Below are 14,970 nucleotides of genomic sequence, written 5' to 3'. Positions count from 1 at the left end.
AATCCCGAGATATTGGAGTTAGTGAAATTCAAGCCAAGGCAACGGTGGACACATCTGTATATAAGGACCTGTTACATGGAACCAATGAATTGGATTTCACTCTTTCACCTAATTCCCTCTACAACTGTGATAATGGTTTACGCAGCACATGAAGCACTGCTTGCTTTTTGTTAACCTGTGAGTTTACAAGTATGTGCTCTTTCCAAGGACCAGAAAACTTCACAGACACACACCACGGATAACTTGTAAGTCTGCAGGAAAAGTTGTAGTGCTAAGGTGAAACGCTTTAGTTGCCATATTGGCCACATTTTGCATATAATTCCCCATCTGATTACAGAAATGTCAGGTTGTTTTATTAGATTTCTCTTGAATTTATGAAGCATTCTCCATATGCCAAATGAAACAGTGGAACATAAATTAGAACAAATTGGAAATGTCCAGAGCTCAACTTCTTCAATATGTTGGAGAACAACGCCCAACTGCACAATTGTTCGTGGTACTCCTTTTACTCTATGAAATTTATAGGTGACCCGGGTTTTCCTGAAATCACTTTAATTTTGGTCCTTGATGATGGCTCTTTTATGTCTGTGCAGAAAAAGAAAAGCAATAACGTAGAAGGAATGAGCGCGTTCATAGCAAATAAAAGCAGGTATTTTGGTCACCTCCTGAAAGATGTTGATCTGATGAACACTGGCTTTCAATTATGTGCACATATTGCAATCTTATTGCACAGCAGTGTCTTGAATTGTTTAACTTTAAAGCTGCAGATGTATCATGACACGGAGCGGTGAAGTGGAACTGTGAAAATCACAGTTTCGATAAGATTTTACGACCATGTTTGCTAAGAAATTTCATAATTGAGATCTTTGAAAGACTACAGTTAGCACACATGTGGGTATGGCTACAGGATAAATCACTTGCATAGAATAATGGGGCATGCCTGATCAACGAGGATTTGTGTAGACCAAGGGGCATCAAAGGCATACAGTCATTACGGATAATTTGTGTTACAGGGGGAAATATATTGGTTTGGTTGCATGAGCAGATGATTTGATGGCAACTTATTACCTAGAGAGCTCTGAGAACATCTGCCATGCTCCCATAAATCTGAACCTTCCTTCTAGCTAGAAGTGCTTTAGTTTAATGCAGGTCAGAAGGAGAGGATACTGTTTCCGATGTAACGGGCTGTTGAGAGTATAGTCCAGTGGGAGTTCATGGATAAGATTTCATTAGGATGATGTATTACAAGTGACTAAGTAAAGACTAAGATAGTTCTCGTCAATGTTAAGTATCTCAATGATAGTATGGTTCCAATGAAAGGTTTTGCTGAACATGTATAGGAAATGAAAGAAGACACTAGAAATGGGCTACCTGTATATTTCGTTTATAGGTCTGCCTTGAAGCCAGAGGATTTTTGCTTTTTTCATGGGCACCATTGACACATGTGAGAGTTGTTCAAGTTGACTTATTATTTAAAAAGGTATTTCCATGATAGTAAGTGATAGCATATCTCCAGATTATGCTCTCACTTACTGTTTATGGGGATCCAACTCCCACAATGCCTGTGATCTTCAGTATTAAGGAGACGCAGTGCTAGAAAGGGCTGCTGATCCTTCACAGTATGAGGGCTGGGAAGAAACCACAGGGATGTTCACTCATCTCGTATTGTTGTGGTATATACTATAGCTTTATAAGATGGAAATGTCGCTTTAGTGTTTGTCATGATATAATACAGCATCACAAATTGTCAATAGGTGACCAGTATTGATAGAAATAAAACAAGTAATCCTAGTCCTAAGATGGCCTTTGGGTTCAGTCAGTACCTGAAAGTCTTTTTCACCGCCTATCCAAATGCAGTGCTTTATAAAAGTACTCACACACTCCTTTGTGTTTTTTCTGTTTTGTTGCGTTAAGACCTGGAATTAAAATGGATTTTTGGAGGGTTGTACAATTAGATTCACACAACGTGCCACCCACTTTGAAGGTTCAAAATATTTTTTACTGTGACATAAACAATAAGAAAAAAAAAACAAAACCGAAATGTAACATTTTCTATCCATTGTGTTACTGGGGATTTAGTGATGTTTCTGTGGATGTTCAACTTTTGGAGTAATGTTATAACTCAACCATGATCTGTACTTGCCCACAGCATTATCTGGGACCTGTTTTGGAGAGCTCCTTGGTCATCATGTTGCGTGCTTAGTGGCATTGTAGACTGAGGGGCCTTTCAGAACACTGGTATTTTATACTGACATCACCTGACACGTCATACAACACTTTGATTGTACATAGGGGGTCTTATTCAACTAATTATGAGACTTCGGGGGTTGATTTTTTTTTCACAAAAACTTATTTAGTTCATAGCAAGGGGACTGAATATATGCAGTCACAACTTTTCAGTGTGTGTATATATATGTGTGTGTGTGTGTTTGTGTGTGTGTGTGTGTGTGTGTGTGTGTGTGTGTGTATGTGTGTATATGTATATATATATATATATATATATATATATATAATATATATAAATATAAATAAATCCCCCCCCCCCCCCCCCCCCGCTGGAAGAATTTTGACTATTGTCAGATTTGTTACATAAAATCTAAATTTAAAATCCATTTTAATTCCAGATTGTGATGTAACAAACTAGAAAAAAACAGCAGGGGGGGGGGGGAATACTTTTGCAAGACACTCTTATGGCCCCTTTTACATGCATAGGTAATCTTTCAAACAATTGTAAGATTGAATATTTTAGCAATCATTTTGCACAGAGTGTTAATGTACACTAATGTCCATTAACACTTTATCATCTTCATTTGCGTGTAAAAGAGCCTCTTGGACCTGGGCTCTGCACACAGCTGTATTCTCGTTGGGGCTGTCGGCAGAATACAATGTAAACTTCTAGCTCCTGTGGAGAACACAACATGCGGTCTGTTGAGAGATACTTTATCTATCTGCAGCTGAACAATGGATTTTAAACTCACCTTAAAATCATCGTTCAGAAGAAAACTGAATAATGCAAGCGTTTACACATAACAATTATTGCTCATTTGCAGTTGTTTGAACGAATTTTGAGCGATAACCGTTGCGTGTAAATGGGCCTATAGTTTTGTTCTTCTACTGGCACATAGATGGATAGTACAAGTCTTAATTCTACTTGCAAATAGAGTTGCATGTTTTTGTTACTGGATGTTTCAAAGTACATTGTCTTAAAAGGGTTGTCAACTTTGGCCAATGCTTTTTTTGTTAGTGTATTAAGCTTCTTTTGCCCCACAACTATCAACTGTAATCTATGAGTAAATCCAGTGCCACCCTGGGAGAAATGAAGCGTTCTATATAGTACGTCCCATTGAAATGAATGAGCTGTCAAAGTATTGTACAGATATACAATTAGTCCAGGCTTTCTCACATTGATGTTTCTTGTCATCTGTGTCTCAGCTGCCGTGAGTTCTGGTCATGGATTGCCTGCAAAGTTTGTAATCCACTGCAACAGCCCAAGCTGGGGCTCTGACAAGTGTGAAGAGCTGCTGGAGAAGACAGTGAAGAACTGCTTGGCTTTGGCAGATGAGAAAAAAATCAAATCGATTGCTTTCCCTTCGATTGGCAGTGGAAGGTGAGTGACATTTTACTGTGACCTGATATAATACAGCGATCTTCAAGTGTCAATGCACGTTTTACTGTGTACAAATATAAGGCCTGGTTTAAACCTATATTAGGGCTTTCCATTTCTCTGTTTTTTGAGCCAATTGCGCTATTTGCTCCGTTTAAATTAAATAAATTAAAAATGAAAACCTAACCGAATGGAAGCAAACGGAAAGCTTTCTATTTTTTGAAAAAGGTTTAATTCTATTTTCATTCCATTTCTCTGCTACAAAAACGGAACAGCGAGAAGGAAAGACTTATTAAAGCTCTAACCCACATGTGAACGAGCCCTTATACTTGTACACATAAAACGTGAATTGACACTGGAACATCACTGGTGCGAACTATAAGGCAGGCGTGAACGAGCGCTAATCTGCATAGCAGTGCTTTCTTGTGCAGTGCTGGATTGTCACCTGTTTATAGTCAAGTGCTGCACTCACAATTCAGCAATCTTCAGAGCTGAAATCTCCAGTTCTGTATCTGTTCTTGCAGTGACAGTTTGTATTTTGAGAACTGATAGTTTTATGGCACTGTATTCTCTTCATTTAATGAAGGAAAATGTATTTCTTTAAAAGTAGAAGTGCAACAAAGGCGAATGCGTTATTGGAGCTCAGCTTGTGTCTATGAAGCATTCATGGTTTCCAGTTGCAACTTGCAGAATTGTGAATACAGCTCTGGGCTATAAGAAATGTTACAACTCACAATCAAGATAAGTAATGCAATGTACAGGGTTTGGATTATGGATATTAGGTTATGGACATCCACACAAACATAAATACACAGTCATATGCATACAAATACAATACAAATGTGTGCTTACCAGGTGGCCCTTAGCAGCGTGAGGTGGGTTCTAAGGCAGGCAATGGGGACCTATATTACATAAGTGCACACCAGTGTCCACATGAGGACATCATGTGATTGTTCCCAGCAAAGAAGCCAAGAATTCTTCTAGATATGATACCTTTTTAATGGCTAACAAAAATACATGATGTTACAGCAAGCTTTCGAACCTACTCTGGGTTCTTCCTCAGGCATAATGAAATAGATCCGAGGAGGCATGCATATGTATACACGTGAGGACATTGACACACCTATACTAATATACAAGTATTTGTACTATATATACTATGTTGCCATGGGTCATTAGACCACTTAATATAAAGTTAGAAAGCAATAAAGTTATGGTCCTCTTGTTACAAGCCACTTGTCATTGTGGAGCTATCAATAATTTTCCTTTTTATCCACTTCTGACCTTTTTTTGTTGCATGATAGATTAACAGGATGTTATTTAAATTGTTAGAATTGTTTTTTTTTTTTTACTTTTAAAATATCTAGTGGTAAACAGTAGTGATGAGCGAGCATTGCCCTTAGCGAGTACCTGCCCGCTCGAGAGAAAAAGTTCGGGTGTCGGTGGCGGGCAGGGAGCTGCAGGGGAGAGCGGGGAGGAACGGAGGGGAGATCTCTCTCTCCCTCGCTCCCCCCGTTCCCCCCCCCCCCCCCCGCTGACTGCCGCAACTCACCTCTCACCCGCGCCGTCACCCGAACTTTACCATGGTAATTGCAGAAGCTCCATATGCTAAAAAAATTGCATGCACTGAGCTAGTAAGTCACTAAAAGCTTATAATGCACTTTAGGGCACATTATAAGTGCTCCTTCACATCTACATTTTGCTTATATATATGAGGATCCAATGTAATGATAATGTTATTAGCCAAAAAATCATATATGAAGCTACGCTTTTTAGATACAATCTTTGCATATCAGTTTGTTAGCAATCCATACCTTTTGATTTATAAGGTGATTTCCAACTTTTTGCATTCCAGTTCTTTTTTTTATCATCGTGCCTGCTACATTGAAAACATTTAATCTCATGCAAATCTAACTTACACTCATAGAAAGCTATGAAAAGAAGAACCGACAATGATGTTCATAGTTCCTTATGCCTAGATACAATGAGTATACAGTGTGGATTAGGGAAGTTGCCAGGAACTAATATTGACTATGGGAAACCATGCTGGATACTATGTGGAATGTAAACCTAAAGTACATGCTGTGAGCAAATGTAATGAAGTAGAAGGGTGTCAAATAGTGATGAGCAAACTTTTGAAAAGTTTGATTCGGTCCAAATAAGTTTGAACTGAGCCAGAAGTTCACCAGAACCCCTAAAACTGGTGTATAACACGGTCTAATAGCCATAATAGTTCTATATAATACTCTGAGAATTATACAGGGCTTTTGTGCCTCTTAGACAGTGGTATACACCAGTGTTGAGGGAACCGAACCAGTAGAACCCCGTTTCAAGTAGAACTTTGCTAAGAGCTGGGTTCAGGTTCATGCCAAATCAAACTATTCTCAAGGTTCAACCCGAAACCAGGTTCTACTGGTTCAGTTTGCTCAACACTAGTGTTAAAGAAAAGGTGGTTCCTGTACATGGCTTATAACTCATATCTTTATAAGTTTGTTACACAACTCTTCAGTTGCACTGGTTGCAATCTGAGTAGATCTTCCTTTTTCTCCATCATCACAGCGCTATACTTAGAAGCTATCCTGTAGACCTAAGTAGAGCAGGAGAGAGATGGCTAGGCAGAGAACTAACGCATATGCTTCTGAGATCACAGCTATCTATAATACAAGTACTGCAGTTTGAATGGCGCAAGAATGGGCCACCATTGCAGTAGTGGTCAAAAACTAGAAACAAGCCGTAAACAACTTGGATGTCATTATAAGACCATGAGGAGAATGAGACAAGTAAAAAAAAAGGTTTCAATGGGTAAGAACATTATTTTGACAAGTACTATGGAATGAAACCTGAGCGTCAAGATGGGGACACGCCTTTAATATTAAATTCATATAGGGTTTTCATCAATTTTAATTGAAGGAGCAACCTGGCAAATTATGACTATTATAATATGGTAAAACATTTTGCCAAATGAGAAACACGGCCCTATCACAGAAAACCTTGTGGCAAATCTCTGCAAGATAATAAATGGAAATGTATTTCAAATGTAAAAAAATCACAACCCTTCTATCCAGCTATGCTGTAAAAATGTATAGTGTATCTGATATAGTGCAGAAGGCAAATGTGAAGGCTGATTTAGACAACGATTTTCAGTCAAAAATCGTTCAAAGCCATCTTTTGAGCGATAATCGTTGTGGCTAACTGCACTGACATCATGCAGTTTTCGTTAGGGAATTGCTGATCGTTCTCTTTCAGCATGCTGAAATTGAACGATCAGACTTATCAGGAATGCACAGCGGCATACAGCTGATGCTATTGTTTCAGCTGTATCCCACTCCCTGAAAACAAGCGGGGTATGAAGAACACAGCTGTCCAGTTGTGTTCTAAATACCCCCCTCAGAGCGCTCGGCTGTATAACAGCCGGGCGCTCCAAGCAGAGAACAGCTGGATGCAGAAGACAAATGGCCCCGCTTGTCTTCTGCATACCCCGCTTGGCGCGCAAAGTGATCGCTCAACATTTGAGCGATCACCTTGTTCTTAAGGCACACTACGATTATCGCTCAAAAGTCGCTCAAAAGATTTTTTGACTATTATATAGAACTATTATGGCCATTAGACCGTGTTATACACCAGTTTTAGGGGTTCTGGTGAACTTCTGGCTCAGTTCAAACTTATTTGGACCGAAACAAACTTTTCAAAAGTTCGCTCATCACTATTTGACACCCTTCTACTTCACCACCTTTGCTCACAGCATGTACTTTAGGTTTACATTCCACTAACTGATTTTTAGAATAAAGTGGACAATTGATTTTTTTTAGGCCAATTGGTTTTTAGAATAAAGTGGAAATCATGGTTCAAGTGATAGGTTCTCTTTAACTTGGCTTTTTCAATGACTTTTGTTGTGTTAGGTGACCATTTAAAGTTTGCCCTCTTCTGTCCTGCCATAGCGTGAGTTCCACAACTCTCTCCTATCTCACTCCTCTGTGTTTTCTGTTACTGTGTTACTAAGACCGACATTTTACTAGCTACGGAGGTTTCTGAAGATTTACAGAGAGCTTACAAGCAGGAAAACTGGAACTATAGGCTACTGCATATTGAGTAAGGTGCCACTTCTCCCTGTTGGGAAATGCCACATGCCTCAAAAAATAAGACCTACCCTGAAAATAAGCCCTAGCTTGATTTTCGGGATTTTTGTGGAGACTTGAAATATAAGACTACCCCGAAAATCAGCCCTAGCTGCATTACATAAAAAAAAACAGTACATTGCCTAGCAGTCTCGATCCAGGTCCCTCCCAATGCTCTCCGGAGCTCCAACGCTCTTCTTGCAGTTCTTGGCCGCCCTCAGAAGGACACTTCTTGGTTACGGGATTCATAAATCCCACCTCCAGGAAGCAATGGCTGTGATTGGTTCATCGAGTGCTGCATTGCTTGGCTGAGCAGCCCTCAACAACCTATCAGAGCCATTGCTTTCTGGAGGTGGGATTTCTGAATCCCGGAACTTGGAAGTGATCTTCTGTGGGGAGGAGGGACCTGTAATGAGCCTGCTAGGTAAGTATAATAAGACACCCCCTGAAAATAAGACTTAGCACCTCTTTTGTGGTCAAAATTAATATAAAACAGGGTTTTATTTTCGGGGAAACGTGGTATTACAAAGTTTCATGTATTTACATGAACACCCACTCTCCCACCTACAATATGTGAGGGGTAGTGGCTATTTAATATTACACTTAAACTAACTGTAAGTAAGGCTACCCCATATAGCATTGTGCATTTTCCAACTGCTTGGAATTTATGTTAGTCCTTGCCCTTATACCGGTAAGCATAGTAGTGCCAACACGGTGAGTCCCGCAGCAAATCTGCAGTCCACACATGAATTTCTTGTAGATGTTGATATGGATTTAGCCACAATTTCATTCATTGCATTGAAATTAATGAAGTTCTAGGGTCTATGTTCTATGAGGTCATCATCCACATGGCAAGTAGTTTTAAGCATTGTAATGTTTTTTTGGCTGCAGTAACTCAAATTGGCAACATAAAAGTCTGACATGTTTGGCTTTTACCACTGGAGTAGTAGAACTGCCCCATTATAGACTATGTTGATCAAGATACATTTAAAAAAATAAGCTTATTTATAAAAGAACTCAAAGTCAAACTGCATTATGAAAACAATATACAGTACTTTTAGTGGTGCAGCTGCTGAACTGAAAACATCTGTCGGGCAGACAAGACTTCTGAAAGCAACAGAAACGGCTTAATTCCTCTTTATAACTGCAGAATAGGATTATGCTTTGGGCAGAAGGATCAAATAAATCATGTTCTACTTCAAGGAGTGAAAAAAGAGTTATGTTCACATAGCTGAAATGAAACACAACTTTTGCACAGTACTTTTATATGTGTAGTGTTGGTACAAATCCCACATTTGTACTTTAAAAACCTTCTTTTTACATTTTTATCCATCATAAATAGCCCATCTGTCACTTTCTATAATTTTCTTCATGATAACTTAAATGACGGTATCATTTTCTATTTCGAATGTTGAAACTTAAATAGAAATGTTTTGCTGAAAAAAGGTTCTTTCCAAAAATGGAAAATTTTAACGTTTTTGATTCTTTTACTCCAGAACGCTCACAGAGTATTTCCACTGGTCGTTTGACAGAATGGGGTTGTCTGAGTCATATTAAGGGCATCTCAACAGGTCCCCCACTGTTGTTAGCTTCAACAGTTTGTTTGGTGGCGGCTCAAGTTGACCGCAGCCTGTAAAGACGACGTCAGCAGGGAGACCCGGAGCCACCTGCGAGGGACAATATCGGCTGCAGTTATTTTACGTCATGGAGGACCCGTTTAGATGACTGGTGCATAACTCAGACAACCCCTTTAAGTCTCCAGGTAGCTGCCTGTGACGTAGAGGTTGTCATTCATTTATTTTTTCCCAAAGAAGTTAAAACAAAGCTCAGCAGATTTGACAAGTTAAATGTTTTTTTCGTACTGAAGGAAGTAACCGGTGGCTATCCTGTGCACTCCATTTGATTGCTACTAGAGATGAGCGAGCATACTCGATAAGGCAAACTACTCGATCGAGTAGTGCCTTATTGAAGTACCTGCCCGCTCATCTCTAAAGATTCAGGTGCCGACAGGGGGCGGGGAGCAGCGGTCGAGAGCGGGGAGGAACGGAGGGGAGATCTCTCTCAGCTCCCCCCTGCTCACCGCCGCAACGCACATGTCACCCGCGCCGGCAGGCGAATCTTGTAGAGACGAGCAGTCAGGGGTACTCGAATAAGGCACTACTCGCTTGAGTAGTTTGCCTTATCCAGTATGCTCGCTCATCTCTAATTGCTACGTGTATACAACTGCATCAGACCTTCAGTATCTAGATACTTTGACCAAACAGCAGAAATACATTTGGGTCCAGAAGCACATGGACAGTTTCACAATTTTAATAATTTAGACCTTCAACTTTAATTCGAGGGGGGTTAACAAAGATATTGCATTAACCATACAGGGTTTACCGCCTTTTTACATAATCCTTCCATCTTAACAGGCTCAAAAGTAATTGGGCATTTGACTGATGAGCAGTTTTATGATCCAGTGTAGCCTGTTACCTCAATATTGCATAAGAGATTAAAGGTCTGAAGTTGATTTCAAGTATCGAATTTGCATTTGTTGGCTATTAATGGGAACTCTCAATATGCTGTCCAAACAGGTGTCAGTGCAAGTAATGGTGGCCATGATTAGGCTAGGGAAAAAAAACAATTTGTTAGATAGCAGAAACTTTAAGGCCCTTTTACACACCAAGATGATTGCTCAAAAGATGCATAACTACTAATTGGTACTAATGTCAATTAGTAGCTTATTAATGCATGTGAGCCGCCGGGAGCTATATTCAGAGAACAGTGGATGGTCTGTTCTCTGAATACATTCCCTTTGTTCTGCTGCGGGGCTGACAGCTGAGACAATGTTTTCAGCGCTCCTCGCGGAGAACACAGCGTGAATTCCCTGCTATCAGCTCTCCTGCCAATTGATGGATTTTATGCCGAACATAAAATCATAATTCAATAGAAAAGTGAAAGATGGGCACATTTACACGCAAGCATTATCGCTCAAAAGATGGTTTATAAGCGAATTTTGAGCAATCATCGTTGTGTGTAAAGGGGCCTTTAGGAGCAGCCAAATCAGCAATACTGCTGGAAGAAGTCTAAGATTCTTTGGACAGATGAAACCAGAAGAATGTGTCCCATAATGATGAGAAGAACATGTAATGAAGAAGGAAAGGATGGGCTCATGATCCAAAGCATACCCCTTGATTTGGAGGCAGCGTTATGGCATGGGCATGTATGGCTGTCTGTATTTTGGTTAAACATCTTTAATTAAAGCTGAGTTTCTATACCTTAGCCACATCTGGTTTCAACTCAATTGTACTGATGTGCAGAGGCTAATTTATGAAAACTATTATCGCTGTCCCTGCACCTAACTATATTCATCTCTTGGACTTCCATTAGCATAACTTAAAGGTATGTTCTGGTTAGTTGATATGTTTTTGACGTTTTCACCTATGCCCTGGCTAGGTGAAAACTGACAAATAGTGGGGGTCTGACGGCTGGGACCGCACCCACTGCCAGAATGGTTCTCCAAATAAATTGAACTCCAGTAGATCCACTGAAACAAATAAAGCGGCAGCGTGCATGCATAGTCGCAGTTCCATTCATTTAAGGAGCTTTGGGTCCTCGGTGGAGCAGCAGGGTGCATGCGGGATCAGTCACTTTCTTAAGTGATTGTGGATGTCCTAACAGTTGTGTCTCCAGCGATCAGATCCTGTGGCTAGGTGATAAGCCCCTTTTGCCCCCTAAAGGAAATCTTTGACCCTGGAGTGTGTGCATTTCTTTTTAGGTATTAAAACCAGATAGTGAAACATATTTTATTTTTCTAATCTGGTTCTATTTTCTGATTTGTAGTTTTTATTTTTTTTATTCAATTTTTTTTGTACAGCAGTAGTTAACAGCATGTAGACATACGTGAGCCACAGATACAATACTCAGAAGGAGACCCATTAACTTCAATGGGAGAGTGTTCAAGGCATGCTTTGCAACATGTGCAGAAATGGTTGTGCAGGGAAGGGGAGGAGGTGAGCTGTGACCATCACCTATTGTGAAAGTTGAGTTCCTATGTTATCTATAAACAGATGTTACCTTTTATTGAAATCCTGCTTGTAATCATGTGGTGACTTCTGCAAAGTTTTCTCACCAGAACAGGATGTCTCAGCCTATTATTAGGCTTAGTGGTCAGTGTATAAACTGCAGGATTTTAGGATTTTCTTTTTTAAATATAGATTGTGAGATCGAAAAATTTTAAAGAGAATCTCCAAAAATTCTTAAAAAATATGTTTAACTTTAAAAATATGATTCATTCTCTGGTGACACATTCCCTTTATATAGAAGGCTATGAAAGGTACTTGATGTGTAGGACTGTAGAGTAGAATGTAATATTAGGTATGCAGTAGTTGTGACCACACAACACTCAGTAGGAGGGATGGAATGGTACGCCAGTATGCTAGTAGCGATGGTTCCCCTCCTGCTGGGATAATTATGTCAGCTCATTAATGAACAAAATAAGCTAATCGGTGATTAAATATGGATTTAGGGTCGATACTTTGATGAGAAAACACTGAAGGAAATCAACTCAAAATTCATTGCTGTGAAAATTCTGCAACATTTACAAAATTGGAGGACATTTCACATGTGAAAATTTTCAGCAACAAATGAAATACAAAGTTGAATTTTGAACCTGTTCCACAACAAAGGAGCAGATTGACCACCGCGGAATTGCTGCGGGTATTCCTTTGCGAAATGTCTGCAGCAATTTTTCCATGCTTGCCTTCACACATGATGGAAATGCTGTGGAAATTCTGTCCGAATCACAGCTAAAATTCTGCAGCATTAGGGCTCATGTCCACGGGAGCCTGCAGCAGAATCCAACCATGCCCACGGCTGAGGACCCTGCTTACTCGTCTGGGTCTTCTTTTGTCTCTACTCTAGATGTGTGCGGAAGTACTGGCCGGCGCACATGTACAGTAGAGTTTTTTTGTTCTTTTTTCAACTGCTTTCCCATGGACGGGCCGCAGATCGAACGGCTTCCATTGACTTCAATCCGCACCCAAAGGTCTGCAAATCAAATCCACATGCTTTAATTCAGTTGTGGACGCCCATGTTTCCCTATGGGCAGCTTGAACTGTGGATTTAAATCCGCCTGTGGACATTGGGCCTTATCCGTACAAGGCATGAGGAGGACATTTCTAAAATCTCCTTCACATGCTGTGGAAAATTTCTGCAATTAATCTGCAACGTTTTTGAAAAACTCTGCAGATTCTAAATCCACATCATGTCTATTTCTGCTGTGGATGTCAAACCTTGAAATACAGGTTTGGCCACTGTAGATTTAAAGCGTATTTGCTTTGGGTTTTCTGCTGTGGAAAGCCTGCAGCATATACGCATTGTGTGAAGATGACCTAATATGTCCCCGCAGCTTTGCTCTTTATCTGTCAGAATGGCCAGACAGATCGCTGATGAGGAACTGTGTGATTGGTCCCATAGTGATGTGTAATGACTGGCTGCTGTTCAGGACAGCTGTCCATTACTACTCTGCCCTGTCCTAGATTTGGAAAGTCTTCAAAAGATGGTGATCAGTCAGTCAGTAACGACTAGACTGTTGCAAGGACTGTGGCTGAAGGAGCACCACAGTGGTTTCCCTCATGTTGAGCATTGATGGGCTGCTGTCAATAACAGAATAGTCTTTATATGTATAACAACATATTCCACAGCCATCGCTGCTCCTAACACGGAATATACAGACATAGGAAGGTGTTGAATGCTTTTTTGGATGAACTGAAAAGTTGCAATGCTTTCTAGATGTGTTATCTAAGGCCTCATGCCCATGGCTGTGCTGGACTCCGCCAGCGGAATCCGACACGGCGCCCCCCCAAAGAACTCTTGTTTGGCGAGCCGGCTCACATGCGCAGTACAGCGCATGACGCACTGGCAGTGGGAGATGACGCGTAATAACGAGAAAATTCCGCTGTGCTCACAGCGGAAGTAGCGCATGACGGATGGCTTCCATTGACTGCAATGGAAGCTGGCCACGCCTTTTCCCACGTCAATTAGAGCATGCCGCGATTTCTTTCACGCTGCGTAATTCCGCAGTGTGAACATTGAGCTATTAGGTTCAATAGAACCTAATAGCTGCATGAAACGTGGCAGAAATCCATCTATGGGCATTAGCCCTAAAATATTCCTGAAAGATTAGTGTGCTTTAAGTTAGATACTTCACTATTATTATTAACAGATGCAGAAAGTCTGTAATTGGCAGAATATAAATTGTACGCTTAATATAAATCTTAAGATTAATATGCTTTTCGTTTTTACATTTTTTTTTTGCATTGGCTGTAAGATACAAGCAGAGATTATAGCCCAATGGTATTTTTTTTCTTTTTTCTAATGATTCTTCAAACTGATATCTTACCTTCCATCATATTGCTTTTGCAGGAACGGCTTTCCAAAGCAGACCGCCGCACAGCTTATCCTGAGAGCGATCTCCAACTACTTTGTGTCTACAATGTCATCTTCAATCAAGACTGTGTATTTTGTGCTTTTTGACAGTGAAAGCATAGGCATATACGTGCAGGAAATGGCAAAGTTAGATGCCAACTAAGCTTTTGAATCCAGCAAACCACCTCCTTCCCAGCCCTTCTCTTTTAGTAAAAAATTACAACATTCAGCCCCCTTTTTGCGAGACTGCACCACGGCTTGCGAAAAATGCTCATTTGGGAAACCAAGGAATCTGCTTGACCTTTCGAAAATGTTTTCCTTCGGCACTGATAGCTGGCATTACATTTTTTCGATGCACTATATCGGCAGCGTTGTCGTTAATTTACAAGATTTTTTATAGTTTTATTTTACCGAGGTATGAGATTATACAGATTGTAGTTGGGAGTATTGTATTTTGTATGTGGATGACATGGAAGAACTATTTTGTAAATGTGTTGTGGTACTTTTATTGTATAATATGTGGTGGTCTATTTTTCCCCTTTGTAAAGAGAGATGTTCACATTGTGTCTAATGTCTTCTAGTCCCTGTTATTTAAACACAAAGTTGTCTGCTTATTTTATGGTAGCCCGATTGAATCAGCTGGGTAACCTTAAACGAATGAAGAAATGTCCGTCATTCTACACCATTCGCTCATTAGGATATTTTACAAGCACAAGTAAACAATGTAGGAAGTTAGTGCACTGCTTCGGGACCCAACAGTTAATGATGCCATCTGTTATTGAAAAAAAGGTAATAAAACAGACGGTTGAACTTAGAGGGACATTACCATGGAGAAAATAT

At 40.1% G+C, this 14,970-nt stretch overlaps 1 protein-coding gene across 3 annotated transcripts in view; it reads left to right on the top strand.

Annotated features, from left to right (window-relative positions):
* Nucleotides 1-14,696, top strand: part of MACROH2A1 (macroH2A.1 histone) — a 61,022-nt gene extending 46,326 nt beyond the window's left edge. For all 3 annotated transcript variants that reach the window (XM_066591063.1, XM_066591062.1, XM_066591064.1), the window contains exons 8-9: nt 3,433-3,607; nt 14,128-14,696. In XM_066591063.1, coding sequence (XP_066447160.1) covers nt 3,433-3,607; nt 14,128-14,293 — 341 coding nt within the window. In that variant the 3' untranslated portion in view covers nt 14,294-14,696. The remainder of the gene's footprint in view (nt 1-3,432; nt 3,608-14,127) is intronic.
* The last annotated feature ends 274 nt before the right edge of the window (nt 14,697-14,970 follow it).

This window comes from Eleutherodactylus coqui, chromosome 2 (assembly GCF_035609145.1).
Source record: "Eleutherodactylus coqui strain aEleCoq1 chromosome 2, aEleCoq1.hap1, whole genome shotgun sequence".
Classification (NCBI taxonomy): Eukaryota; Metazoa; Chordata; class Amphibia; order Anura; family Eleutherodactylidae; genus Eleutherodactylus; species Eleutherodactylus coqui.
Note: the sequence above shows the minus strand (reverse complement) of the source record. Positions and strands in the feature narration are given on the sequence as shown.